Here is a 27,622-nt window from a genome sequence, read left to right as displayed (position 1 = left end):
CTGTGTTCCAGTTAAGCTTTATTTTAAAAAACGAGCAGGTGGCCCATTTTACTGACCCCTGCTCTAGAAGAAAGCTAAGTTCTAGAATTTCCGCTTTTAATGCTGCGAGTAAAATCATCTGACAAAATTGTGAGAAAAAAGGCAGTCGTTCTCTCTCATTTCCAGAACTCAAAATATTTAGCCGATTTTGTTTTTAAAATTAACTTACCTCTATATGATCTTTTATAAGTGTAATGACAATTTGGGGAGAGCAGCTGCAAAGTGTGAAATTGGATTTCCTTTGTTCTCTATTTTATTTTCTCCTGTCTAGTCTGTGGTGTTACAGACTGGAATCTGAATGTTTGGCTACTTGCATTATTAGCAAAGTTTCATGCATTTTACTTACCAAAGAAAAGACCACTATGACATTTAGGGGACTTTATGGAATAGGTGATAGCACCCCACTCCAAAACTCTTGCCTGGAAAATCCCGTGGACGGAGGAGCCTGGAAGGCTGCAGTCCATGGGGTCGTTGAGGGTCGGACACGACTGAGCGACTTCACTTTCACTTTTCACTTTCATGCATTGGAGAAGGAAATGGCAACCCACTCCAGTGTTCTTGCCTGGAGAATCCCAGGGACGGGGGAGCCTGGTGGGCTGCCGCCTATGGGGTCGCACAGAGTCGGACACGACTGAAGCGACTTAGCAGCAGCAGCATGGAATAGAAAACGTCTGCACCTCAGTTACTTTATCTCCTGTTTTTTTTTCTAAAATTTGTGTTCTGCATATATATCTCTTAGAAAAGCATTCTAAGTGGAATTTGCCTGTTGATAGTTTTCCAGTAGGTTCAAATTGCAAATCTGCTTTTGTATTATAGTAGAGAATTTGAGGTGATATGAGCTACACAGGGATTTTAAGGGAATTATCTTTTTCTCACGAAAGAACAAATTCCCAGGACTTTGTATGCAAATAAGTGCTGATTATAACAAATGAGCATAATGAATTTGTAAAAGAATCATAAGCAGATTCTTGATTCTCTTTAGCAGTTCTCATTTATTTGTAATTGAAAAAGCAAATCTTTGCTAAAATAATTTTCATCCGCCGTGTGTGTGCCCTTCAGAGTGCCCTTCCTCCCCCAGGCCAGGCTGGCTGTGTGCATCATTAATACAGGATGCACCTTTAGGGAATGGCCCCCTTGCGGCTGTTGAGTCCTACTTATCTGTTTGCCCTTTGGCTCTCCTCTTGACTTACAGGAAATACACCATTCTTGTACAGAAGGTCTTTGAAATTTGAGTGCCTGGGGGAACTGAGAAGTCCTGGTGGAGTTTGGGTGTCTATTATAGTGAGTCTGTTATAATCACCTGTGACACTTTTCATTAATTCCAAGTAAAAAGAGTTTTGCCAAAGAAGGTGGTTTGGATTTTAACGTTGTCTGCTTTCACAGCTATGTTATAAATGGAATAAACTTGTGTGAATAAGTAAAGTGAGGTAAGTTGTTAGAAGTGTTTAATTTGCAAAAGATCTTCTGTATTTAATGAAGAATTCAATAAGCATTGAATAACTATGTTCATTTCTCAGGTAAGAATTTGGGAACAATCGCAAAGCCCATGTTTGAGTCATCACAAAGTTGAATCCTGATTTAGCATAAGGAATTTTTGCTCTATGCCATGCTTCGTAATGATCCCTAAGACATTTTAGGCTTAAATTAGTAAGTGATGCAGTATTAAAGTGGAGGGAGTAAATCTTAAGGCAGTGTCTATGCTGAATGTCCTTATTTCACTGGATGGCACCTTGGCTAGCTTATTTCATTTGGCACCAAAAGAAGTAACAAGGTTCAGACGCTGATCTTGCCCTTTAATGGATGCTCCATCTTTTGTAGGTGGTCTTAGGTAATTTTAATTCACCTTGTGCTTCCTTTTAGCCTCCCAATTGACTGAAGGTATAGCTTTGATTTTTATTCATGTTGCATGATAATTCTAACGAGCAACATTTATTTATTCACTTATTTGGACACATTTTGGCAAAAAAGTTAATAATTTGGGACATGTGAATTCTTCTATACTAGTGTTTATTGTCATCATCATTTAGACACATGATATTTTAGAGAGGAAACAGCTCAGCCACTTTGTTTTATAGAAAAGCATTACAGGTCTAGTGAGGTGGGGAGCAGGTGCAAGAGGACGCCATTCTAACAGAGATTCTCCTTCCCTTTGGTTCAACTTAATCTTTTTAGGATCCCTGGTAGTGACAGAGTAGAGTAATATACCCACTTCATTATATTGTGGGTTCACTAGGATTTTCCCATTAATGTAGATTCATGAGTCACAGCCTGGTGTTACCTTCCACACTCTGATTCTGTAAAGTAAGTGCCCTATGAGCAAACTTACAAAGATGTGGACATGCGTCTGGTTCCAGCAGGGAACCGGAACCTTTGCCATTAATGTCAGACATGAGTGAAGTACAGCTTGTTCTCTGCCCCCTATTGCTGGTGATTCTTCAGCTCCACCATCTCCTAGCTCTTCCTCTTCTAGTCGGTAACTTGCCTGTTCACTCAGTGCCAGCTGTTGTACTGTACCCCTATACTTTTCAAGGTTCTGTATTGTAAGATTAAAAATATTTTCTTTATTTTTTTATATTTCTTTTAATATATTTATTTTCAATTGAAGGATAATTGCTTTACAATGTTGTGTTGGTTTTTGCCATAACACGTCAATGTGAATCAGCCATAGGTATGCATATTTTTTTTTATGTATTTGGGTATACATGTTTTTTGTGTATTATTTGTGTGAAGTTAAAGTGTTAGTTGCTCAGTCATGTCCAACTCTTGTGACCCCACGGACTGTCACCTGCCAGGCTCTTCTGTCCATGGATTTCTCTAGGTATGAATAGTGGAGTGGGTACCCTTTCTTTCTCCAATATTAATACTGAAAACCCACTGCAGTACAGTACTGTATAGCCGATTGTGTTAGTTGGGTACCTAGGCTAACTCTGTGGGACTTATGAACAAATTGGACTTTAAAATGTGGTATTGGAACGAAGAAGACTCTTGAGAGTCCCTTGGACTGCAAGGAGATCCAATCAGTCCATCTTAAAGGAGATCAGTCCTGGGTGTTCATTGGAAGGACTGATGTTGAAGCTGAAGCTCCAGTACTTTGGCCACCTGATGCAAAGAGCTGACTCATTGGAAAAGACCGTGATGCTGGGAAAGATTGAGGGCAGGAGGAGAAGGGGACGACAGAGGATGAGATTGTGGGATGGCATCGCCGACTCAATGGACATGGGTTTGGGTGGACTCTGGGAGTTGATGATGGACAGGGAGGCCTGGCGTGCTATGATTCATGGGGTCGCAGGGAGTTGGACACGACTGAGCGACTGAACCGAACTGATTGGAACAGAACTTGTTGGGATGTAGGGATCTTAAGAGTTGTGTAGCATCTGTGGTACCGGTGTCAGACTAAGGCTCTTGTGTCTTTTGAAATCTCTTGCCCCACACTGATGCCTAGTGTCAATCAGGAAGTGTGGTAATTGTTACCTACTACCCTTGAAAGTGTTACCAGGCAGGAAGTTGTGGGAGTGCAAGCTTGGTGATGGGGATGAGTTGTAGAAGCCTCAGGATCTTTAGTGAGGCTTACTTTTTCCTGCTTGCCTAAATCAGGTAAACTTTGTCACGTTGAATGCATCTTCTCTATCACCTCCACCTTCTGTTTTCATTGGGCACTATGTTTGCCTTTGACTTTCTTATTAAGACAGCACACCTCTCTTCAAATGTATCTGTCACAATGCCAGGGTTGCTCAAGACTCAGACCGTCACTGGTGTATTCCATTTAGCAACATCCTATGGATCAGAACACGTTATAGACTCTGAACTCCAGGTACCCACATATAGGAGACACGGGTTGAGTGCACAGATGGGACCCTTGGTTTCCTGGTCAGAAGGGAATTTGTGCCCGATTGAGTGACTCCTGGTGTATCTGTCATTGACATCAGAGGTGTCCCTCGGCCTTCCTTTGTCTGGTATCAGCATGCCTTCCCACCCCGCTTTTTAGCGCTTTTCTTGGTCCTTTCAGCTCCCATCTTGGTTTGCATCTCAGATACTGTGGAAAAAATTTGAAGGACACCCCACAGAAAGCCTCATTGGCAAAGATTTTGGTCCCTACTTCTGTATTTTCTGCTCTAACTTGTGCAAAATAAATTGAGCTGAAATGTCTTTGTTGAAATAGTTTAAGCCATACCATTAGCATCCAGCCCACAGGCTAGCATGTGCTGTTACCTTTGACCTTTTTCAGAGAAAGAATTTTCGTCTGACCTGGACTTAAAGGATGGGGCTGTCAGAGTTGATTTTGTTTCCCACTGGGCATCCAGCACAGCGCCTGGACGTTAGTGGCATTCTTGAAATATACGCATTAGCAGATTTGAGTACTCAGCAACATCTCATTAAGTTTGTGCATTATTGCAGCTTCTTTGGGTAAAGATGAAAGATTGTAGACCTAAGGGATATAGTTCTAGTTGTTTGTATTACAAATGAAATAACCAAGCCCTGGGGAATAACGTGGCTTATTTAACATAAGCAGCCAGCATTGGTTATGGTGAGATTCAAGCTCAGGCTTAACAGATATTTGTAAAGATTTAGGTTCACAAGGAGTGGTGTCAGTTCTTTTTTGAGGGAGAGCGATTCAGGTGAATTTTTGTGTGGCTTTAACGGCCCCAGAGGGACTCCACTGAGGCATGAAATGGGTGGCCTGTTTTAAGCTCTCCGTGTTGGGATGGTATTTAGCACTTGGTCAACAGACTGAGTCTTAGCATAATGCTGGTGTGGCTCAGAACTCAATGCCACATTTCCTAGGACTTGTCCAACTACCAAGAAACATGCTTATGGATTCAGACAATTGGATTTTTCTTAGCTTGCTTTTCTAAGTCTATAGGCAAAAATATAGAAGTGACTGGCTTCTTGCCTGAATTTTTTTCCTGAGACCTAGCAAGGATATCTGGTAATTCCTTCCTTTACTTTGTATTTCAATGTATTATTTTATAGCTGTAGGTGAAGAATAAGATATTCCTAAGGAAAAGGTTTATTGATATTATCATTTTATAACCACTTTATTGAGATGTAATTCACATACCGTACATCCACCTGTTTAAAGTGTACACTCAATAGTTTGTGTATTACATTTAAAACTCCATGAAATTATGGAACGGAGAAGGCAATGGCACCCCACTCCAGTACTCTTGCCTGGAAAATCCCATGGACGGAGGAGCCTGGTAGGCTTCAGACCATGGGGTCGCTAAGAGTTGGACACGACTGGGCGACTTCACTTTCACTTTTCACTTTCATGCATTGGAGAAGGAAATGGCAACCCACTCCAGTGTTCTTGCCTGGAGAATCCCAAGGATGGCGGAGCCTGGTGGGCTGCTGTCTCTGGGGTCGCACAGAGTCAGACACGACTGAAGTGACTTAGCAGTAGCAGCAGCAGTAAATTTTGGAAAAATACATATAAAATTTGTCAACTTGACCATTGCTAAGTGTTCAGTTAATTCAGTGGTATTACATTCACAGTGCTGTGCACCCATCACCACTTCTATTTCTGAAACTTTTTCATCATCTCAAGTAGAAACTCTGTACCCATTAGGTAGACATTCCCCTTTACCCTCAGCACCCCCCAGACCCTGGTAGCCTCTCATCTGTTTCTCGTCTCTGTGAATTTAACTCCTTTAGGCGCCTCATATAAGTGCAATCATACAGTGTTTGTCCTTTGATGTCTGGCTTATTTTGTAATGTCATCAAGGTCCATCCATGGGGTAGCATCTGCCCAAACTTCATTCCTTCTTACGGTGTGAACTCCAGACAGGTGAAGTGGGCAAAACAGGGGTACTCTGTATGGCCCTTCACCACAGTTGCTCAATCTAAAGCAGTAAGAGAGAAAAATAGTCAGGAAAAGACTCGCCCTTCTCCCAAGGCTGCTTTAAAGCACATTTTAAGACCCTTTGTCCCTTCTGATTTTCTCTGTAGCGTTTTCTCATGTATGCTGGGCACACTTGGTCCTTTGGTGTTCCAGTTCGGCATTCATCTTTTCCCAGTGTTACTTAACTCAGTTTTGGCTGCTCGCTGCTCGAAAGCCAGTACTAGAGACTGTTGATTGGGAAGATTGCTTTATTCAGGAGGCCGGTAACCTGGGGAGAAGGTGGACTCATGTCCAAGAACCAACATCTGTTCTCATCATTTTAAGATTTTGCCCATTTAGTAACATTTATTGCTTTTAAAATCTACAGATTATAGAATGGATATTGTGAGCTTCAATATAGAATGTAAACATTAACAGAAGTGATTACTAGTTTGATTATAATTGGATCCATTTTCATTTGTTTGCCTGTTTTTAATATAGTAATTTGTATTCACCTCTGTTTTCCTTAATCTTGAAATTCAAGATTACTCCTTATTATTGACACAACTGAGAAATGGTTTTAGGTAAAAGAGTAAACAAAAAAATTACTGAATACCTACTGTGTGTCTTTAGTTGAACTATGGCCTTTACTGAAAATTCTCCATTTAAGTGCTATTAATAACCTCCTCTCCCTCTTTTTTCTTTTATGGTTGAGGCTGTGTTTGCTGAGGTTAACGTTCATGCCCAAGTTCACATAGCTGAATTTGGCCTGCTGACCCCATTGCCCATACACTTCCCCCCACAGAGTGTTGGATCAGGTCTCAAAACTCATTGGCAAGCCATCAAAGTTCCGTTTGAAACTAAAAAAGGAAAACCTGTTTTCTGAAACGTGAACTCTTAATTACATAAAATGGATGCTTCTGAAAACGGTATTGTCTCAACAGGGTGGACTGTAAACCTTGAACAACAGTGTAAACCTCATGTTATGTAAGAAGGGAGTTTACAGAGCCGAATATCCACTGAGCTGTGTTTCCACTCCAGTAATGGGCAGAGTTGCTAGGGTAACGAGGGAAGGAGCCTTGCTCTTCTAAGTGGGCTGCTTGTGCGGTGTCCCGCGTGTCTAAAATGAGGGGCCTGGGGAGGAGAGTGGTGGGGAGGGGGTGGTGGAGGGGTGGTGTGTGTGTGTGTTACTCGCTCAGTTATGTCCGACTCTTTGCGACCCCATGGACTGGAGACTGCCAGGCTCCTGGGTCTATGGAATTCTCCAAGCAAGCATACTGGAGTGGGTTGCCATTCCTTTAGGGGATCTTCCCGACTTAGGGATCGAACCTGGGTCTCCTGCATCACAGGCAGATTCTTTACCATCTGAGCCACCAGGGAAGCTGGGGATGATTGAATACTGGGGCGTTTGGGAGAAGGAGAATAAGCCCAGATAATTCTGGTAGCAAAGAGAACTCAAAGACAAAATGGCTCGTTCTTTGGGGCTGATACCACCCTGTTCTTTCCACCCTTATTTCCGGGTTAGACTCAGCTAGGTGTTCTGCCATGATTGTTTTTAGCTTTGTAACCACCAGAATCACACTGGTTTCATGTTTCAGTTTTTAGAGATGGCGAAAAATCCCTTAACTGACTGTGTCTCTTCAAACTCCATGTATCTGTATTTCTCAATAATGACTCTGAGTCACCAGCTTTGGCTCCACCTGCTCAATGTGTTGAAAAACGGATTCTTGGGACCCACTCTGGACCCCCTAATTAATCTCTGTAATGAGACCCTGGTTCTACATTTTTAACAGGCTCCTCACTGGTGATTTCTACATACACAGATTTCACTGCTACTGTTTGACACATTATATTGAAGTATCAACCAAAAAGAAAATTTGAGTGACTTTGCTTCAAATGACATCATGAGTAAGGAACAAATTAGTATTGAATTCTAGTTGCTTTAATTAGAATTCTTTCCCATTGATTCATTACTTGAAAAGGTATCTGTTGAGCTTTTGCCATATGCCTGGTCTGGGAATAAAAGACAGTCTCTTTTTCAGTAGTTGCGTGGTTAGGAAGAAATACCCCTCAGTTGTGTTTTTAAATCTCACAGCCTCCTGAGACTCAAACCTTTAATGTCTCTTCAGTGCTTCATTAAGTAGCCAAGATGCTCAGTTTTGAAGAAGGCAAAAAGCATGGCAGGGAGTATGAACATGGACAGCTTGGGATAGAATGAGAAGTTTTGAGAAACAAACTTGATTTGTATGGAGAGGCCAGATGACAGATGACATTAAACTCGATTGCAATAGCCTTTTGAAGATAGATATAGCACATACTATTTGCCTGTGGATTTAATGCATTGTATCTTAATTCAGAATATGTTTACTGAATCCTTATTTGTGCTAAGCACAACACCAAGGAAAAAAGCAGATTCTTTGTTTAAAATCAAGGATGCGCATATATATATATATATGGAATTTAGAAAGATGGTAACAATGACCCTATATGTGAGACAGCAAAAGAGACACAGATGTAAAGAACAGACTTTTGGACTCTGTGGGAGAAGGTGAGGGTGGGATGATTTGAGAGAATAGCATTGAATCATGTATATTATCATATGTGAAATGGATCACCAGTCCAGGTTTGATGCATGAGACAAGATGCTCAGGGCTGGTGCACTGGGATGACCCTGAGGGATGGGATGGGGAGGGAGGAGGGAGGAAAGTTCAGGATGGGGGACACATGTACACCCATGGCTGATTCATGTCAATGTATGGCAAAAACCATTACAATATTGTAAAGTAATTAGCCTCCAATTAAAATAAATAAATGAAAAATAAAATAAAAATCAAGGATGCATATAGAGAATTTTGAAATGGTTTTCATCAAAAATGGTCAGGACTGGAAATACTGCATTCGCTGTTGGTGCCATTGGAGAAGAAAAAGACACATTAAAATGTCAATATATGGTGACTTTAGGTGTTCACAGAAAGTGCAGGCCTCCCTTTATGATTGGTTGTAGAAATTACTGGAATGAAATTGCAGTTCTTCTCAGTGTAGGTGGCCGCCTCTCTGTCTCCTTGGCCACCAGCCTCTTTTTGTCGGACGAGCCACACTGAGCAAGTCTGTTACAGCTCCAGAGCCCCTGATGGTCTGTCTAATCCATCTTAGCTCCTGTGAGTTTTTTCCCTGTGCTTTAAAAACTCCGTTTTGAGAGTTCAAAATTAGCCGTGGTGATAAGACATGCTAGTTTTCTGGGTCTGTGGAAGAGAGGAATGGTTCAGAAGTGATCTCAGTGGCTTGCATTTCCTGGGCTGATTGTTGTTCCTTTACCAGCTTTATTGACTAAAAGAGCAGGTGATTCATTTAAACTCATATGTTAGAATGCAGTTAAGCATGGCTTTTGAAAGGACCACCTCACCCGTTAAGTGCAAATAAATAACGATGTGTGTGTACAGCAGACTCTAAAAGCATATTAGACAATTGATGAGAATGAATAATACATGTTCTCTGATAGTGTTTGCTCTGTGTGGTAGGATATTTTAAAAGTGGGATGATAAGAAACCCTCTGCATGAGGTCTGCATTTAGTTATTCCAAGACAAGCTTAACCATCATCTGCCATATTTATAACAGCAGCGTCCATTCAGAGTTTTATGCTCAAAGCTTGTAGAATCAATTAGGAGATATACTTTGAAAAATTGATCTTTACAATATACACATAGTAATCTAAAAGAAAAATGCCTTGTCAATATTAGTGTAGTAGTTTCTGTGTATTCTCATTTTAATTATGTGATGGCTTCTAATGCTTTAGAGTTTCTCATCATGCATGATCCCTGGAACTTGGCCATGTCCCATTTAATGGAATGGACATTTCAGTTTTAATTTAGCCTTATTTCTACTGCTAAGTGAAAGCCCAGTTTATATAACTCAATTTATATGGTTGTATAGATTCATCTTCTGAGCCTATAACTTGAAAACTGAATCCTTGTTCTGTTATCATTATATTTACATTGAATAAATCTGAAGTTAGATTACAGGTTGATGTTGAAATGGGGTCCAGTCTATCTTACTGCTAAAACTTCCAACACAATACAACACGATGTAAAAGGGTTAAGAAGTGATATATATATATTATATTATATTATATATATTATTATATATATAATAGTATATATAATATATATAATAATATAATATATATAATAATATATATAATATATATATATAGTATAGATAAATAACCAAAGGTAGAGATTTATCTAAGACTAGATTGCATAATAAGGAAATAATAGGGTAGTAATTAGGTTCTTCGGAGAAGGCAATGGCACCCCACTCCAGTACTCTTGCCTGGAAAATCCCATGGGTGGAGGAGCCTGGTGGGCTTCCGTCTATGGGGTTGCACAGAGTCGGACACGACTGAAGTGACTTAGCAGCAGCAGCAGCAGCAATTAGGTTCTTAAGAATTAACGTTCCTTGTATACACTGTTATATTTAAAATCAATAACCAACAAGGTTTTACTGTACAGCACAGGGAACTCTACTCAATACTCTGTAATAACCTAAATGGGAAAATAATTTGAAAAATAATCTGTTCAGTCACACAGTCGTGTTCGACTCTTTGCGACCCCATGGACTGCAGCACGCCAGGCTTCCCTGTCCATCACCAACTCCTGTAGCTTACTCAAACTCATGTCCATGAAGTCGATGATGCCATTCAACCATCTCATCCTCTGTCATCGCTTCTCCTCCTGCCTTCAAAGAATAGATATATGTATATGTAAAACTGAATCACTCTGCTTTATACCAGAAACTAACACAACACTGTTGATCAACTGTACTCCAACGTAAACATTAAAAATAAATAAATAAATTTTGGCTTTAGCAAAAAAGAAATTAATTTCATTTTTATATTTACATAAAATATGGGTCTAGATATCAACTATGCATTTGTTATCTAAGAAACTCTTAAACTCCTTTGTAATGCACTAAACCTATTTGCTCTCCTTTTGCACATCAGATTGTTTCACAATAAGGCCTCTTTTGGTTTAGTGGTCACTATATTCATTCTTTAGCATTTTCAAACATTTTAGTTGATGAGATATCAGTCCTTTTCCTTCCAGTACTTGAGAAATCTCTTAACTGTTACATGAAAGAACTGAGAAGATAAAGTACCATAGGTCAATGGCTATTTCCAAGACACGTGATACCATGTTGACTCTAGAGAGACCTTACTGAGTCTTTGGTCTGGAATAATTCTGATTGACTACATGCACTTAAAAGAGAGCTATGCCAATGGCCAGTCTGGGAAAACCACTGGATTTGAAATTCACTTAACTCCTCTCCCTCCTCCATCTGTATAGCAAGGGTTCCTGCTTACCAAGCTTAATCTTGACTAACAGTCTTTCAGAACTGTGCCCTGTCCATTATTTCTCCTTTATCTTTCCACTTTAGTTTCTCTCTTTATTCTTTGTCTCATCCCATCTTCCCATATATATTTTCAGTTCTTCCAAATCCTTATAAGCAAATAAAACCCAGTATTGACAAAATTGTAAATTGTTGCCCTGAGATTGCTTTCACTTCACCAAAACCCTTCAGTGTGGGCCTTTGTAGATATCTTTTCTGGCTCATGTCTTTTTTGAGCCTTTTGCAAAAAGGTGAATGTCTTCACTCCTACCTGAGTCACTCCAGGGTCAGTAGTAAACAACTCATCACAAGATCAAATTGCACAATTTCTGTTCTTGGTTTGTTTTTTTTAAAAAAACTCATTTTGTAGCAGAATCTAACTCCTCCAAGCTGCTTCCTAAAATTCTTTTTTGACTTCTGACACCTTCCCCCCCCCCCCCCACCTTTTTGGAAAAATCTGGTTTTCTGCTTTCTGCCACGTAGGTATAAACATTCTGTTAGGCAACCTTGATAGATTATGTTCCATCACCCTTCCCTCCAGGTAGATGAGTCCTCACCTAGCTCCAAAGTGTAAATAAGTTTTTCATACACTCTTGACTAGATTCTTCCAGTCAAGAATTTGTTGTTGTTTGTTGTTTAGTCATTAAGTTGTATCTGACTGTTTGCAATCCTATGGACTGCAGAACGCCAGGCTCCCTGTCCTCCACTGCAGTCCCAGAGTTTGCTCAGATTCATGTTCATTGAGTGGATGTTGCCATCCAACCATCTCATCCTTTGTGCCGCCTTCTCTTCCTGCCCTCAGTCTTTCCCAGCATCAGGGTCTTTTCCAATGAGTTGGCTCTTCACATCAGATGGCCAAAGTATTGGAGCTTCAGCTTCAGCATCAGTCCTTCCAGTGAATATTCAGGGTTGATTTCCTTTAGGATGGACTGGTTTGATCTTGCAGTCCGAGGGACTCTCAAGAGTCTTCTCCAGCACCACAATTTGAAAGCATCCTGTTTGTTTGCTCTAACATAAATGCTTTCCAGTTCCCTATTTTCATTTAAAGGTAGCTTAGTCATCTTTCAAGGCAGTTTATCATAGTGTTTAAGAGCCCTCACTCCAGAGACGGAGTGTGTGGGTTCACACCACTATTTCCAGAGTATGAGTTGTGTCATGTTGGGTAGGTTATTTGGCTTAGTTTCCTTGTAATAAAGTGGAAGTAGTAATAATTTCTTGTAGGATTGATGAGATTATGGGCTAATGGGTTAATATATGTAAAGATTAAATAGTAAGACAGTCCTGGACAGAGTAAGTTCCTGTGTATAAATACTTTGGATATTTCTACTGTTTTCCAACTCCACCTTGTCTGTCTCCCAACTTCAACTAAAGGTCATCTCTTCTGGGAAAACTAATTTTTTGCTGTCTCATTTTAATTGTTTCTGTATGTCTAACCCTCATGGCTGGATGGCATCACCAACTCTATGGACATGAGTTTGGGTGAACTCTGGGAGTTGGTGATGGACAGGGAGGCCTGGCATGCTGCTATTCATGGGGTCGCAAAGAGTCGGACACGACTGAGCTACTGAACTAAACTGAACCCTCATTGTAGACTAGAGTAGACTTTTTGCTCTCATGTGTTCTCTGCTGTGTCACTTAACTTGAAAAAATATTTCTTTTCCTACTAAGGAGCAAGTCTATTTTTAAATCTAGAATAATTTCTGAAGATTTTAAGTTCTTAAGTCAACTCTGCATGTTGGATTTTTTTTAATCCAAGCATGTGGGATCTTAGTTCTCTGACCAGGGATTGAACCCACACCCCCTACATTGGAAGCATGAAGCCTTAACCACTGGACTACCAGGGAAGTCCCTGCGTGTTGAATTTTTGATAAGAGATCCTTAAAGATACTAGAGGGTGCTCTATAGGGCCTGGACTTCATAAAGGAGAGTGGAAATGTCATTTGTTATTAATTTCCTTTTCTACAAGAGAGCTTTCTGACTTTGTAGTTATAACTCATCTTAACCAGCTCTCTAGGAAAATCGGGTTGTAGCAGGGTGAGTGTTTGTGTATCTGTGTGCCTTCCACAGATTTGCACATTTTACAGTACATTTTTACAATGTTGAACACTTTTATTGTGACAGGGAAATAAATTAACTTTGAAAATGTTTCTGTAAAATTTTACTCATATTTAATAGGTTTGCCTTAGAAATTTAGACATGGGTTGACAATTCTTACTGTAGTACCCTCTCCCTGGAGGACATTCCCATCCCTAAATGTTGGTGATGTTACCGAATGGAAGCTTTCACTGGATCAGATAATTCCAACAATGGACATTATCACCAGGCATTCAGTTTCTTCTAGAATAAAACTTTTGGCATTTGAAAGGAAAAGGCCAGTCATTTATTAAAAACAGAAATTTTTGGACATTAACAATCATGTTTTAGATTTCTCCCCCTCTACTCTTATTGTAAATGTATTTTGAATTTGTTGTGTTTCTCCATACTTTTAAAATTCTTTCCTTAAGGTAAAAAAAAAAAACCAACCCAAGTTGTTGATCAAACCTACCTGAAGCCAATGCAGGTAGGTTTGATCAACAACTTGGATTTTTTCAGCCAGAATCATTATGAAACCAGCATGTCTGGTGATGTTTGTCTGCAGATGCATTTTATGAGTCAGTTCTAACTTTGTATGTTACCTTAAAAAAAAAACAATAATTGGATTGTCTTGTATTTAAACCTGTTGAGTTTTTGCAGCCCTGAATTTGCAGAGTGACACAGTTTAATTTGCTATGACCACATATTTAACTTTGTCAAGAAATCTTGATTGGTTCTCATGACGTGATCAAGATGAATAGTCTTTTTTTGATTCTGTTTCCATCTTATAATCAGCAGAAAATATATCTGCCTCACAGATGGAAACAGAATCAAAAGGAGACACTATTCCTCATCTTGATCACACCATGAAGCAGCAATCAAACCAGAAATAACACTTCAGTCTCTGACACATAATGTTGCATATTCATGTTAGGTTTTGCCATAGACTTGGCGTCATCTTTTTCACTGTAATCTGTTTGACATTATCCCTAAGAACTTTATAGTCTCCTGGTTCTAGATGAAGTGATTAATTAATCCAAATTCATATTTTCAAAGTAGAAACTTGGCAGTGGATGGGACTTTTGTATGATTCAAGCTGTCCTATATAGAAAAATGCCTAGATAATAGTGCAGACAGAGAGATAGAAATAGAAATAGCATTGAAGTCATAATATTGTAAACTTCAGGCCATATGGAGAAATACTCTGTTAATCATTTTCTTGTTTTGTTTTATACACCAGTTAATGGATGCCAGTGATTTTCATTGTCACAGAATTACATCATTGTTCATTGACAAAGTAACAAAAATACAGAATTATGCTGAGGAGAAATGGAACTGGGAAATGTCATGAAGTATGTAGTCATTGTAGGAAGAATATAGTACACATAATCCCTGTGGTTTCCAGGTAGTTAATGCCTAGAAACTGTGTCATTATGCAAGGTTGCATTTTCTGAAGAGAGTCGGTGTTATAACTGGGACTTGCATTTTTCATCTGAAGATATGGGACGCCAACTAGTGAATGTAACCAACAAAGTGCTACCTAAATGATGGTGATCATCATTTAGGTGATCATCTGCATATCATAACATCTAAAATTCAGTACATGGGCTGAGATAAACATTTTACATTTAATCACCAATAGTTTTGCTTTCAGAATGCAGAATGGTTCTTGAGAGTTCTTTGGATGACCCAGCTATCTAGAGGGACTCTTCTAGAATGCCCAATGGCATGCTTTTCCTTAGACCTGCCTCTAAGAACTGAAATTTTAAAGTTGATGATGACAACCTTATTATTTCTCCAAATTAAACTCCTTTCAATCCAATATTTACCCCATTCTCTCTCACTGAACACAACCAGCTTACTTAGTGCTTTATTTCAGACTAAAGAAAGGAAAGAGTACATAGGAGTCCCAGAAACATCTTATTTTTTTTGAAAACCATAACACTTTCACAATGGCTAAAATATTGATTAGGTCCTACCCTGGTAGGTAGGATTTTGAGTTCCTGTGTCTTAAAACACAGACAGTTGTCGTGATGGAAAGCAAAGGAATATATGGGCAGAGTGGCTGAGCCATGTGTTTTCACGGGGTAGCCAGGTATTTGAGAACCTTAGTCAGTGGAAGGGGTGGAACTGCTTTCTATAGAGACTACTCAGAACCAGGTTGGCTCAGTGACTCCACTCACATAGTCTACCAGTGGCTCCTTTTCTTAGCACTGGGAACAGGGAAACTATTCCAGTGGGCTTCCAGTTCCTACTACCATCGTTTACCTTTGGTGCAGGATGGAGTCAAGATTTAAATCCTTTACTGCTAGATATTTTATCTTGCCTCTGAAGCTGTCCTCCTCAAGAAGTTTGTAGGATTGAATATTTGGCTTCAGTTTCTATAAGTTAAAGTACGGAGAAAGACTGGATCCAGAGGAAGAGCAGATATTCATACGCAGTAAAGGGAGGTAAAGAGGAGTATTTGCAATCCCCTGGAGAAGTGGCAAAGAACCCGCTTGCCAGTGCAGAAGACAAAAGAGATTCGGGTTCCCCGTGGGTTGGGAAGATGCCCTGGAGAAGGGAATGGCAACTCACCCCAGTATTCTTGCCTGGAGAATCCCATGGACAGAGGAGCCTGGCAGGCTACAGTCCATGGAGTTGCACAGAGTCGGACACTACTGAAGCAACTTAGCACGCAGTGAATCTTTGCTCTTACTGTATTAAAGTCACCATGACCTCATGCTGATATTCCCAAAGCAAAGATGTTAGTATTAAAAATCTATAACTGACTGGAACTCTTTCCCAACTTATGATAAACTCCAAACAAAATCCTCTCAAATGTTGCATTCCAAGTAGCTCTGTAACAATGCAGCTGTGTCCTAGTTCTGTGTGGTACAGCTTTCCATTACAATAGATGTAGAAATGAATTGCCCCTTGATTTTGGAAACAAGCAACTCATGAGAGATCTCTTAGGTAAAACTATTTTCTAGTCAGATTCTAAACATGCAAGGGAATCCATGAAAAGATACAGGCCTTTATGAGCAAATGAAAAAAAAATTTTTTTTCTTAGAAGAAATATTCCATTTTCTGGGCTCAATTCAGTTCAAAGCAAAACAAAGCAAAAATGGTCCCTTCCAAAGGAAATAATACTGTGAGTGAGTGCTAGGTGGCTTGTTTTTGACATGAGTTGTAAAGAAAATATTTATAATTTTTCCAAAATGACACTTTGTCCTCTGCCTGTCTACTTTTATTTTCCCAAAATGAAAGCTAAGTTTCAGTTTGGTAGGCTATGCTGATGTGCATGCTTAGTTGTTTTAATCGTGTCCGACTCTTTGTGACTCCATGGACTGTAGCCCGCCAGATTCCTCTGTCCATGGGATTCTCCAGGCAAGAATACTAGAGGGGGTTGCCATGCCTTACTCCAAGGGATCTTTCCGACCTGCGTTTCCTACATTGCAGGCATGTTCTTTAAAAACATATTGGGAAAGTCCTGGATGAGTTGATCATATGAGAATTTGCAAGAATTGTGGTTCATCTAATACAGATGTAATTTTGCCCAGCATGTCCTGGGATTGTGTGTACAAAATAAACACAGACTTAGATAATTTGAATGACTAAGGACCATCTTCCGTGTTCTCTGACAGCCTTCCTGGAGCAAAAGGATCAAAGAATTTGAAGAGCTTTGTGGAGGTGACTATCTTTGTCTATTAGAGTATCATTATTACCATATAATATTTCAAATTATTTCTTCGCCTGAATGCCTCAAAGAAAATTTTTTTAAGGTTTGCAGTAGTGGTGATATGTAGAATTACATTTTTTTCTCTTCATAGATATATATTAGTATTCAACTTGGTAGTTGACCATTACCTTGTAAACAGGAATTCCATTTACAAGAAAATAAATACTTGTTAGCTCGAAGACTCACCAAAATCCTCCAAATATTTGTGTTGGAGAAACAATTAAAATCTAATTTCAAGGCCATTTATTATTTACTTCATGTATTTATTTCTGAGGCCAAAACATGCCTTACCTTACTTAAGGTAAGGCAAGGAAGGTACTCTATCACATGGATGTGATCTCTTTCTGAGTCCTGATGGGAAGTGTAGGCAGAGAACTGGGCTCCAGGGCTTCATACCTGCCACTGATATTCCCTCTGATTCTCATGGCTTCTCTCCTGTTTCCCCCCCTTCCCTTCCAGGTTGCTTTCATCACATAGCAGTGCTAGAATGTCACTTTCTCCCTTCACCAAAAAGCAATTTTCATTCTTCTGGAGTATTTGTGTATATAACCAAGTGGGATTAATTAACTAGATAGTTATAAGAATGGAGGAGCAGATAGTCACACGTTTATAAGAATGGAGGAGCAGATAGTCACATGATAGCTGTGAGCCATTTAGAATACTGTAGTACCTGAAAAATATGAAATGATTTGGGACTTTATAAAAGAAAAGTTTGATCTGTGGGAAAAAATAGATAGGTGGTGGCATTTGACTGTTACCTTCCTTCATAAGCATTCTATGTTTAGCTTATTACCCAAGATAAAGTGTAGATCAGTTTTTTTTTTTTTTTGTCTTTCACATATGTATATAATATGAGTAAAACGAAGAGTTTTAATTGAATTTGGATTCTCTTTTCATTCTGAGAACTGAAAGGGAGTTTTTTTCCTTGTTTCCATGGACCAGGTGACAGAGAATTAGCGGGAAGATAAAATGATGTTTCTTCTATGATCACTCTGAGTATGAGCTCAAATTGGGAGGAAGTAGATTTGATGACTGATCCATAATTTTTACTTCTGTCTAGGAAATGATTTCTTGGTATAATAGACTGACTGTTTATATTTTTAAAAGATTTCTAACCTCAAGAATCTTAAGTACATTAAAGAATCAAATCAAAGAAGTAGACTAGTATTAATATTAGCAGTATGGGGGTAATAGGTGACAAGGGCTTCCCAGGTGGTGCCAATGCAGGGGACGCTAGAGATACAGGTTCCAACCCTGGGTCAGGATGATCCCCTGAGGAGGGTATGCCAATCCACTGCAGTATTCTTGCATGGAGAATCCCATGGACAGTGGAGGCTGGCAGGCTACCGTCCACAGGGTCACAGTCGGATACACCTAAAGCAACTTAGCATGCACGCACAGGTGGCGACAACAGATAACCACACAAACTTCTTTTCCACATATATCCAGTCAGCAGGAGCATCCTTGGAACACAGATACCAAAAATCTTGATGCCATTTAAAAATATTTTAATCACAGTGCTTCTAATTCCTGATTCTGGATCTTGTGTGTGTGTGGAACCTGTGTCCTGCGATTCTCCTACAGTTTACAAGGACATGATTATCTAAGAATTGCAGAATTAAATGATGGGGGAAAGAACTAGCACTTATTGCAGGCTCATGAAATGGCACGTGCAATGTCTGCATGAAGTAATTCCTGTCCAACATTTTCAAGATTAAAAACAGTGGAAGTTTCTCTCTCTTGCTGTTGATTGTCAGTTGTTTTCTAGACCAGTTTGAAGCCATCAGTCCGTAGTTTTGGCCCTTGTAACATACAATTCTTTTGTAATTTCAAAGGACAACTCCTGAGTTTGCTTTCCTCTGAGATGTTGTAACTAATAAATCAACTTTAGTGTTTGGTTGTCATAGCAACATGGAGAGCATAGTTCAGTGCACAGGTCTGAGTTTTCCTGCTATGTCACTAAATGGCTGGTAAATGTCCCAATGTGGAGAAATGCAAAGGTCGCCTAGCCCTTTCATTATATCTTGAAAATGAAAGTTGCTCAGTTGCGTCCGACTCTTTGTGACCCCATGGGCTATACAGGCCATGAAATTCTCTAGGCCAGAATATTGGAGTGGGTAGCCTTTCTCTTTTCCAGGGGATATTCCCAACCCAGGGATCAAACCCAGGTCTCCCACATTGCAGGTGGATTCTGTACCAGCTGAGCCACAAGGGAAGCCCAAGAATACTGGAGTGGTTAGCCTATCCCTTCTCCAGGAGATCTTCCCAAACCAGCGTCTCCTGCATTGCAGGCGGATTCTTTCCCAACTGAGCTATCAGGGAAAGATTTGGGTTTAAGTATCTTCCAGGATGGATTACTAGTTGATGGGCTTGTGTGTGTGTTTAACTGTTTTTTTGTTTTTTTGTTTTTTTTTTTAATTAAGAAGTTCAAACTTCTGAATTTCTACACCAACTGATTTCTTTCAAAATTATAAGTGATAGAAATGAGAAAAAATATATGCCCACCACCCCTTATTTCTTTAGGATTTTGATACAAAGCTCCATTAGCAAATGGGATGATAAAAAGTTACAGGGACAGAGGGTACCAGAAAATCTGAAATTTGTCCTAATCATGTCAACATCTTGGGTTTTGAGTCACCCTAGATCTGCACCAACCTTGTGACTCAGGATGGGTACCCTTCCTGAGATGAGAACTTTGCCCACTTGCTAGTTTCTCGGTAGAGTTCTCTATGACAACCTAGACCATGCCATCCTGCCTCACCTAATTTTGTAGGACTTGGTCTTTTTCTTTTATGACACTGCTCCATGAACTCAGCTAGTTAGAATTTGGATAGGGATAAAAGGAAGATACTAATGGTATACTTATGATATCATGGTGCTGTTGAGAAGATTAACATATTTGGGATTAGGGTTGCTCCTGGATCCCTGGAAACAGATAATAGACTTGAAATTAGAATTCTAATTTATCCCTGGTTGTTAACAAGCTTTTCACCCATATTTTCTTGAGAAATAATCAGACTGTTCTGCTTTTCCAGTGTTCTAGAAAATTCTGTAAGACTCCCTCTGATACCTCACTATAACTAACATAGGAAAATTTGCAAAAAGTAATAGTGTTTATTAACTTTCAAAGACCAGTAGGAATTGAGACATACTTTCTTACTTAGAATTTGATTATGTACGTTCATTTCCTGCCCAGAAACAAAGAATAGGATTGGTCCTAATTGTGTTTCAGAACATCAATTTTAGTAAAGTAGATTTTAGGTTTGTAAACTAACATGACTCTAAGTCTCTAGGGATAGCTGTATACAATTTCATGCTATGTATTTCAGAGAGGACACTTGGTTATGGTAATACGCCCACCACATTTATACTTTGTCTTCTGTACTGTCTAAGTTGGTTCATGGGTTTCTATTATGGAATTGGGAGAAGATCCTACAGGCAGACCTGTCAGGTTTTCTGTTTCTTAGCTGGAGAAGGCAATGGCACCCCACTGCAGTACTCTTGCCTGGAAAATCCCATGGACAGTGGAGCCTGGTGGGCTGCAGTCCATGGGGTCGCTAAGAGACACGACTGAGCGACTTCGCTTTCTCTTTTCACTTTCACGCATTGGAGAAGGAAATGGCAACCCACTCCAGTGTTCTTGCCTGGAGAATCCCAGGGACAGGGGAGCCTGGTGGGCTGCCGTCTATGGGGTCGCACAGAGTTGGACACGACTGAAGTGACTTAGCAGCAGCAGCAGCTCTAACCTAATGTACCAAAATATCTTGAAATATCAGAGTTGACATTTTGACATGCACCATTCATACATGCATACTGGGTAATTTAGAATTCAGTGAAAGAGTTTAAACTATAATTTAAAATACTGCTCCAGTTTATTTTTTCATATTTTCATTTATTGTTTTGTGATTGCTTAGGGGATAAAGGTGCATTTAAAGTTTTTTTTGCCATATATGCTTGCATTCACTTCTGAGGGAAAAATAACCAAAAATTAAATTAAATATAGCCTGTCGGATGTCTGAAGTAGGTTATGACCAAAGTCACTCCCTTTTGAAAAAGAAATGTGTATAAGAGAAATTCTTACTTTGATAACATAATAAAGGTCTTCTTTGAGAACAGGAACAGTATTTTCATCATCTTTTGGTTTATTGCTTTTTTTTCCCCTCCTCAACTATTAAAGTCATTCCGGACAGGAAATTCACGTACATCATGGTGAGACAAACTTTGACTGAAGAATAGCACTTTTGTATCTAACACCCGGCTCTTGAATAAGATAAATGTAGGTTATCACTGTCCTGAATCATGAGTCCAAGGAGTGGAATGAATAAGCAGAAAATTTTCTATTCTAAATGGAAAATACTTAAAAAAAAAAAATCACAGAGTACAATATAATTCTGCCAGGGGTCAGTTCTGACCTGAAACAGAACCAGAGGTGTCACCTGTATGTTGGGACACAAAGCACAGTGTACGTTCTCTCCTCTCTGTCTTTTTCTCCTGAACTTATTTGTGGGGAAGAAAGAGAATATTGCCATGTGATTTTTGCCACACTTCATCAAGGAAAAGCAACCAATTTGCCTCTAAAGAGCAACATTTCAGTGGATTCCCACTGATATATGATGCCATAAAAATATATTTGAACTAAATTTATACCTGATTATTGATTTGGATGAATGCTTTAGTACCAGAGGAGAAAGATTCAGGATCAAGTACACTCACAGGTTCTTACACCAGAGTCAGTGTCAGCCTCCAGGAAGTTGGAGACTTACCTTTGAGTGAAAAGGCCGTTAATGACCATTAAATTTGAGTATCTAGTTTGAATTCTCATCAGGAAATTGATCGTGAAGGACATTGTTATATCACTATGAAACTATTTCTTTTAAGCCAAAAATACCTTCAAAAGCAATGAATACAAGTCTGACACAATTAACAAACCAAATGTAACTGGTGACACTCTTTTCTGAGCAATAGTTTTCCTTTAATGGGTCCTTCTTAATAATGAGATAGACCAAATCCTCCTTGCCTTTGGTCTTTGAAGATGTGAGTGCATATACGAATAGTGGAGTTTGAAGCTTGAGATTATTTTCTTGAAATTTGAGATCTGTGTGATTTTTTTCCAGCTGTGTCATTTCTCTGGAATGTGTTTTAAAATCATGACACCTTTCACTAGCTCTCCCATAAATCTAAAACGGCTGTCACTGCCATTTTATTCAGTCCTTGGTGTTTGAGCTGGACATGAGGAAGCAGATACACAAATAGTCGCTCCGTTTCTCTTTGCAGTTGACAGTCTTAGTCTTTTTAATCACTGTTCTTTGATTTTAGCTGGGTATGTCCTTGGCTTACTACTGATCAGATACTTTAAATGATTCATTGTTTAAATTTTATTTTAACTGTGATGAAATACTTGTAGCATATGATTTACTGCGTTTACCATTCTAAGGTGCATGGTTCAGTAGTGTTCTGAACCCTTTACTTTGTAAATGGAAGCCTCTTTCAGTTTTTATACTGGACAAGCATCTTAGCACTGCTGTAGCTAATTACCATAGATTGAGTGGCTTGTCGGGGAAGGCAGTGGCACCCCACTCCAGTACTCTTGCCTGGAAAATCCCATGGACGGAGGAGCCTGGTAGGCTGCAGTCCATGGGGTCACTAAGAGTCAGATGTGACTGAGCGACTTCACTTTCACTTTTCACTTTCATGCACTGGAGAAGGAAATGGCAACCCACTCCAGTGTTCTTGCCTGGAGAATCCCAGGGACGGGGGAGCCTGGTGGGCTGCCGTCTATGGGGTTGCACAGAGTTGGACACGACTGAAGTGACTTAGCAGCAGCAGCAGAGTGGCTTGTAAACAATAACAATTGATTTCTCACAGTTCTGCTAGGGTGGGAAGTCCTAGATCAAGATGTGGGCAGATTTGGTATCTGGTGAGGACCTGCTTTGAGATTATAGGGGGCTGGTTCTTGGCTTCGAGGGCACATGGGAAAGGGGGCCAGAGAGGTCTCTGCCGGGGTTGCTTCTATGAGGGTGCTAATCTGTCCATGAGGGCCCCACCCGCATGTCCTAATCACCTCTGGAAGGTCACCCACCCCACCCCGCCTCCTAATACCATCACCCAGGGGTTTAGAATGTCAACCCATGAATTTGGGGGGACGCAGACATTCTGTCTATAGCCTCGAGTAACTCTTTCTTGTTTTGTTTTATGTCGTGTTGTTACAGAACTCCAAGATGGGAGGCAAACTGAGCAAGAAGAAGAAGGGGTACAATGTGAATGATGAGAAGGCCAAGGACAAAGACAAGAAGGCTGAAGGAGCTGGGACAGAAGAGGAGGGAACCCCAAAGGAGAATGAGACCCAGGCTGCTGCCGAGACCCCAGAGGTGAAGGAGGGCAAAGAGGAGAAGCCGGAGAAGGATGCCCAGGACACCACCAAGCCCGAAGACAAGGAAGGCGAGAAAGAGGCCGAGGCGGCCAAGGAAGATGCCCCGAAGGCAGAGCCTGAGCCGACGGAGGGGGCCGAGGGCAAGCCAGAGCCCTCCAAAGATGCTGAGCAGGAGCCGGTGGCTGCCTCAGGCCCCTCCGCTGGAGGCGACGCCCCCAAAGCTTCGGAGGCTGAGGCAGCAGAGCCCGCGGCCCCCACCAAGGATGACAAGAGCAAGGAGGGAGGGGACCCCACAAAGACTGAGGCTCCCGCTGCTCCTGCCGCGCAGGAGACGAAAAGTGACGGGGCCCCAGCTTCAGACTCAAAACCCAGCAGCACTGAGGCTGCCCCATCCTCCAAGGAGACGCCGGCAGCCACGGAAGCGCCGAGTTCCACGCCCAAGGCTCAGGCCCCCGCAGCCCCCGCAGACGAGGTCAAACCTGCCGAGACCCCGGCAGCTAATTCGGATCAAACCGTAGCAGTGAAAGAGTAACAAAGGACAGCCTATGGAAAGAAAAAAAAAAGAATACAGCTTAACGACGACCTGTCTCTCTTGTCTCTCTATCTCTCTCTCTGTCTCTCTCTCTCCTATACTAACTTGTCTCAAATCGGAAGTAATCATATGTATTGCCCAAGAATAAGGATGTGGTCCCATCAAAGGGAGGGAGGGGGTGGGGAGAATCCAAATAGTATTTTTGTGGGGAAATATCTAATATACCTTCAGTCAACTCTACCAATCAGCCCTGGATTTTCAAGATCAATGTCTGAAAGTGCAGTACATCTTTTGTACCTGAACTGCTGTCCACGTGCGCTCCTGCCACTAAGATCTGAACATCTTGTCTTTCTGCAAGGGGCGGGGGGTGGGGAGCGATGCGTTTGATTCTGCCCGCAGGGCTGTGCCAAGGCAATCAGATGTTTATGAAAGCAGTATTTTCTGTGTTTTCTTTTTCATTTACAGCCTTTCTTATTTTGATATTTTTTTAATGTTGTGGATGAATGCCAACTTTCAGACAGCCCACCGTAGCCTGTCCACATGTATCTTGATGCCAATACTCCATTTTTCCTCCCCTGGTCTTTTTGGGAATAACAAACATTCTCTCATCCTACTTAGCCTCCCTAGATTTCTCATGACGAGTTAATGCATGTCCGTGGTTGGGTGCACCTGTAGTTCTGTTTATTGGTCAGTGGAAATGAAAAAAAAAAAATAAAAAAGTCTGCGTTCATTGCAGTTCCAGTTTTCTCTTCCATTCTGTGTCACAGACACCAACACACCACTCATTGGAAAATGGAAAAACATAAAAATTAAAAAACAAAAAAAAAAACACAAAAAAAAATGTACAATGGATGCATTGAAATTATATGTAATTGTATAAATGGTGCAACAGTAATAAAGTTAAACAATTAAAATGAAGTCATGAAGACTACTGGTTTTCTTTTTACCACCATTACCCTTCCCTGCTCCTGGGTCATTGCCTCAGTAGAGAACAGAACAATTATTGGGAGTTTTCTTGGGTATATTTGGATAGAAAAATAAAGCAGGATCTTCAAGGTTATTTGTTTAAAAAATGAGCTGGATCAGTGTCAGTCTACAGAGATATACTCTTAAAAAAATGAGGATGTGATTAATTAAAAGTCACACATTTTGAATGAAATACATTGTAAGACAATAAATGGATTTGAACTTAAAGGCTGGGTAGAAGAGAATCATAAGGTCTTATAGATAGATAACATGCAGGTAAGTGGTGAAACCACTGAAGCTTATTTTATCTGTTTGTAAACATATTCATGGTAGCTGTGGACTGAAAGCAGACACGGAACCAGCCTTTACAGTGACTGGATTCCTATTCCAGTTTTGCACTGATGACTGAGGGCTTTTAAGTCACTTCTTTTTTTTTTTTTTCTTTACAATATTGTATTGGTTTTGCCATACATCAACATGAATCTGCCACAGGTGTACATGTGTTCCCCATCCTGAACCCCCTTCCCACCTCCCTCCCCATACTATCCCTCTGGGTCATCCCAGTGCACCAGCCCCAAGCTTCCTGTATCCTGCATTGAACCTGGGCTGGTGATTCATTTCTTATATGATATTATAAATGTTTTAATGCCATTCTCCCAAATCATCCTCCCTCTCCCTCTCCCACAGAGTCCAAAAGACTGTTCTATACATCTGTGTCTCTTTTGCTGTCTTGCATACAGGGTTGTCGTTACCATCTTTCTAAATTCCATATATATGCGTTAGTATACTGTATTGGTGTTTTTCTTTCTGGCTTCACTCTGTATAATAGGCTCCAGTTTCATCCACCTCATTAGAACTGATTCAAATGTATTCTTTTTAATGGCTGAGTAATACTCCATTGTGTATATGTACCACAGCTTTCCTATCCATTCATCTGCTGATGGACATCTAGGTTGCTTCCATGTCCTGGCTATTATAAACAGTGCTGCGATGAACATTGCAGGCTTCTCTCTTACATGTAAAAGGGTTAAAACAAACCTGTTTCACTTCTGAAATACTAGCTTGTGTATATGCCTGGTGATGGTTTTATGGGGTGGACAGGTATGTCCCAACAGAAGGTATGTCACCTCTGTGACACACCTTGATTTCTCCCCCAGGGCTGGAATGGCGACCCCCAGTCTGCTCATATTCCATAGATGGGGAAGGGGTTGGGAAATTGGTATCAGCAGTCACTTTTATGGAGCAGCGAGGCAGGTGCATCAGTCCTTTAACCTAAGAAAAGAAGGAATTGTCTCAAATCTCTTGGTGGTGGTTTGGGTCTTTTGCAGTTGGTTATTAAAAGCCAAATCTCAAATATAAAGCACTTAAAAGTGAAGTGAATCCTGAAAAGTGAAAGTTGCTCAGTCATGTCAGACTCGGACCCCAAGGACTGTTACAGTTCATGGAATTCTCCAGGCCATATACTAGAGTAAGTAGCCTTTCCCTTCTCCAGGGGATCTAACCAACCCAGGGATCAAACCCAGGTCTCCCGCATGCAGGCAGATTCTTTACCAGCTGAGCCACTAGGGAAGCCCAAGAGTACTGGAGTGGGTAGCCTATCCCTTCTCCAGGGGATCATCCCAACCCAAGAATCCAACTGGGGTCTCCTGCATTGCAGGCAGATTCTTTACCAACTGAGCTATCAGGGAAGCCCCCAAGTTAATCTAGACAAAGATTTCTCATGATTGAGTCCATCAAATGGCAGGTTTGAGAAGAGTGGGTTGGGTGGTAATAGAGTAATAATAGTAATAGAGTAATAAATAATAGTAATAGAGTAATAAATAGACCCTAGCCTAGGAAATTTTCTTTAGAATTTGTGAAGGGCCAGTATACTGGAATTAATCCCCCAAATTAGTTCATCCTCATCCACTAGTGAACAGTGGATGAGGAGGGACCTTATTCGGTTTTTATGGGTTACATTACACAGGATTAAAAAAGGAGAAGTCCCCTCCAATTATCTCAGTAGTCTAGTCTGTACCACACTTAAGATGTTACCAGTGGGTTATACTGGAGAAGAAGAAATGCTGAAACTGGATACTAGGGTTCAATGTGGTTTCTTGTTTCTATAGTGAAATAAATTTGAACTCTTAATGCTTGAAAGCACAGCAAGAAATATGTAAACACATTAACCACCAAGCAGCTGTTTTAGGTAAGAAAAATAGCAGAGAAACGTCCACATTATTACCAGTGTGTCCTGGCCTATGTAAAATAGCTCGGGGGTGGATTAGTGGTGCTGGTAGAGAGAGAACAGATTCTTTGAACCATGGAGGATATTTAAATGATTACTAATATTAAGTACCATGCATTTCTTGCAGATAGATGTGCTCGTTGATGAAAGTCATATAAATTCACTCTCTTCATCCTTTTCTCATAAAAAACTCACTAGGCTTTTGGGTAATTAGAACAATCAAATCAGTCTCCTGGATTAGTGTTTATCACTATAAATTCCCATTTAGGGATAAACGAAAGCAAGGAGGCACTTTCCTTAGTTTATTTACACTTAAAGTTGTGTGGGAGAATTAAAAAATCCAAGTTATTTTTCTCTTTTCTAACTCCAGTCGGTGTTCCAGCAATGAAAAATTATCAGAAATGTGGTCCTCCAAGTACCGAAATCAGAATTTCAACCCAGCCGTGGCTCATGACATTTAATTTTACTGTAGTGAAGAAAACCTTGGTTT

The 27,622-nt window shown here is 40.4% G+C and overlaps 1 protein-coding gene across 3 annotated transcripts in view; it reads left to right on the top strand.

The window, feature by feature from the left end:
• Positions 1 to 24,857, top strand: part of BASP1 (brain abundant membrane attached signal protein 1) — a 53,366-nt gene extending 28,509 nt beyond the window's left edge. For all 3 annotated transcript variants that reach the window (XM_025270682.3, XM_006047908.4, XM_025270681.3), the window contains exon 2: positions 23,247 to 24,857. In XM_025270682.3, coding sequence (XP_025126467.3) covers positions 23,256 to 23,939 — 684 coding nt within the window. In that variant the 5' untranslated portion in view covers positions 23,247 to 23,255 and the 3' untranslated portion in view covers positions 23,940 to 24,857. The remainder of the gene's footprint in view (positions 1 to 23,246) is intronic.
• The last annotated feature ends 2,765 nt before the right edge of the window (positions 24,858 to 27,622 follow it).

Source organism: Bubalus bubalis, chromosome 19 (genome assembly GCF_019923935.1).
Source record: "Bubalus bubalis isolate 160015118507 breed Murrah chromosome 19, NDDB_SH_1, whole genome shotgun sequence".
NCBI lineage: Eukaryota > Metazoa > Chordata > Mammalia > Artiodactyla > Bovidae > Bubalus > Bubalus bubalis.
Note: the sequence above shows the minus strand (reverse complement) of the source record. Positions and strands in the feature narration are given on the sequence as shown.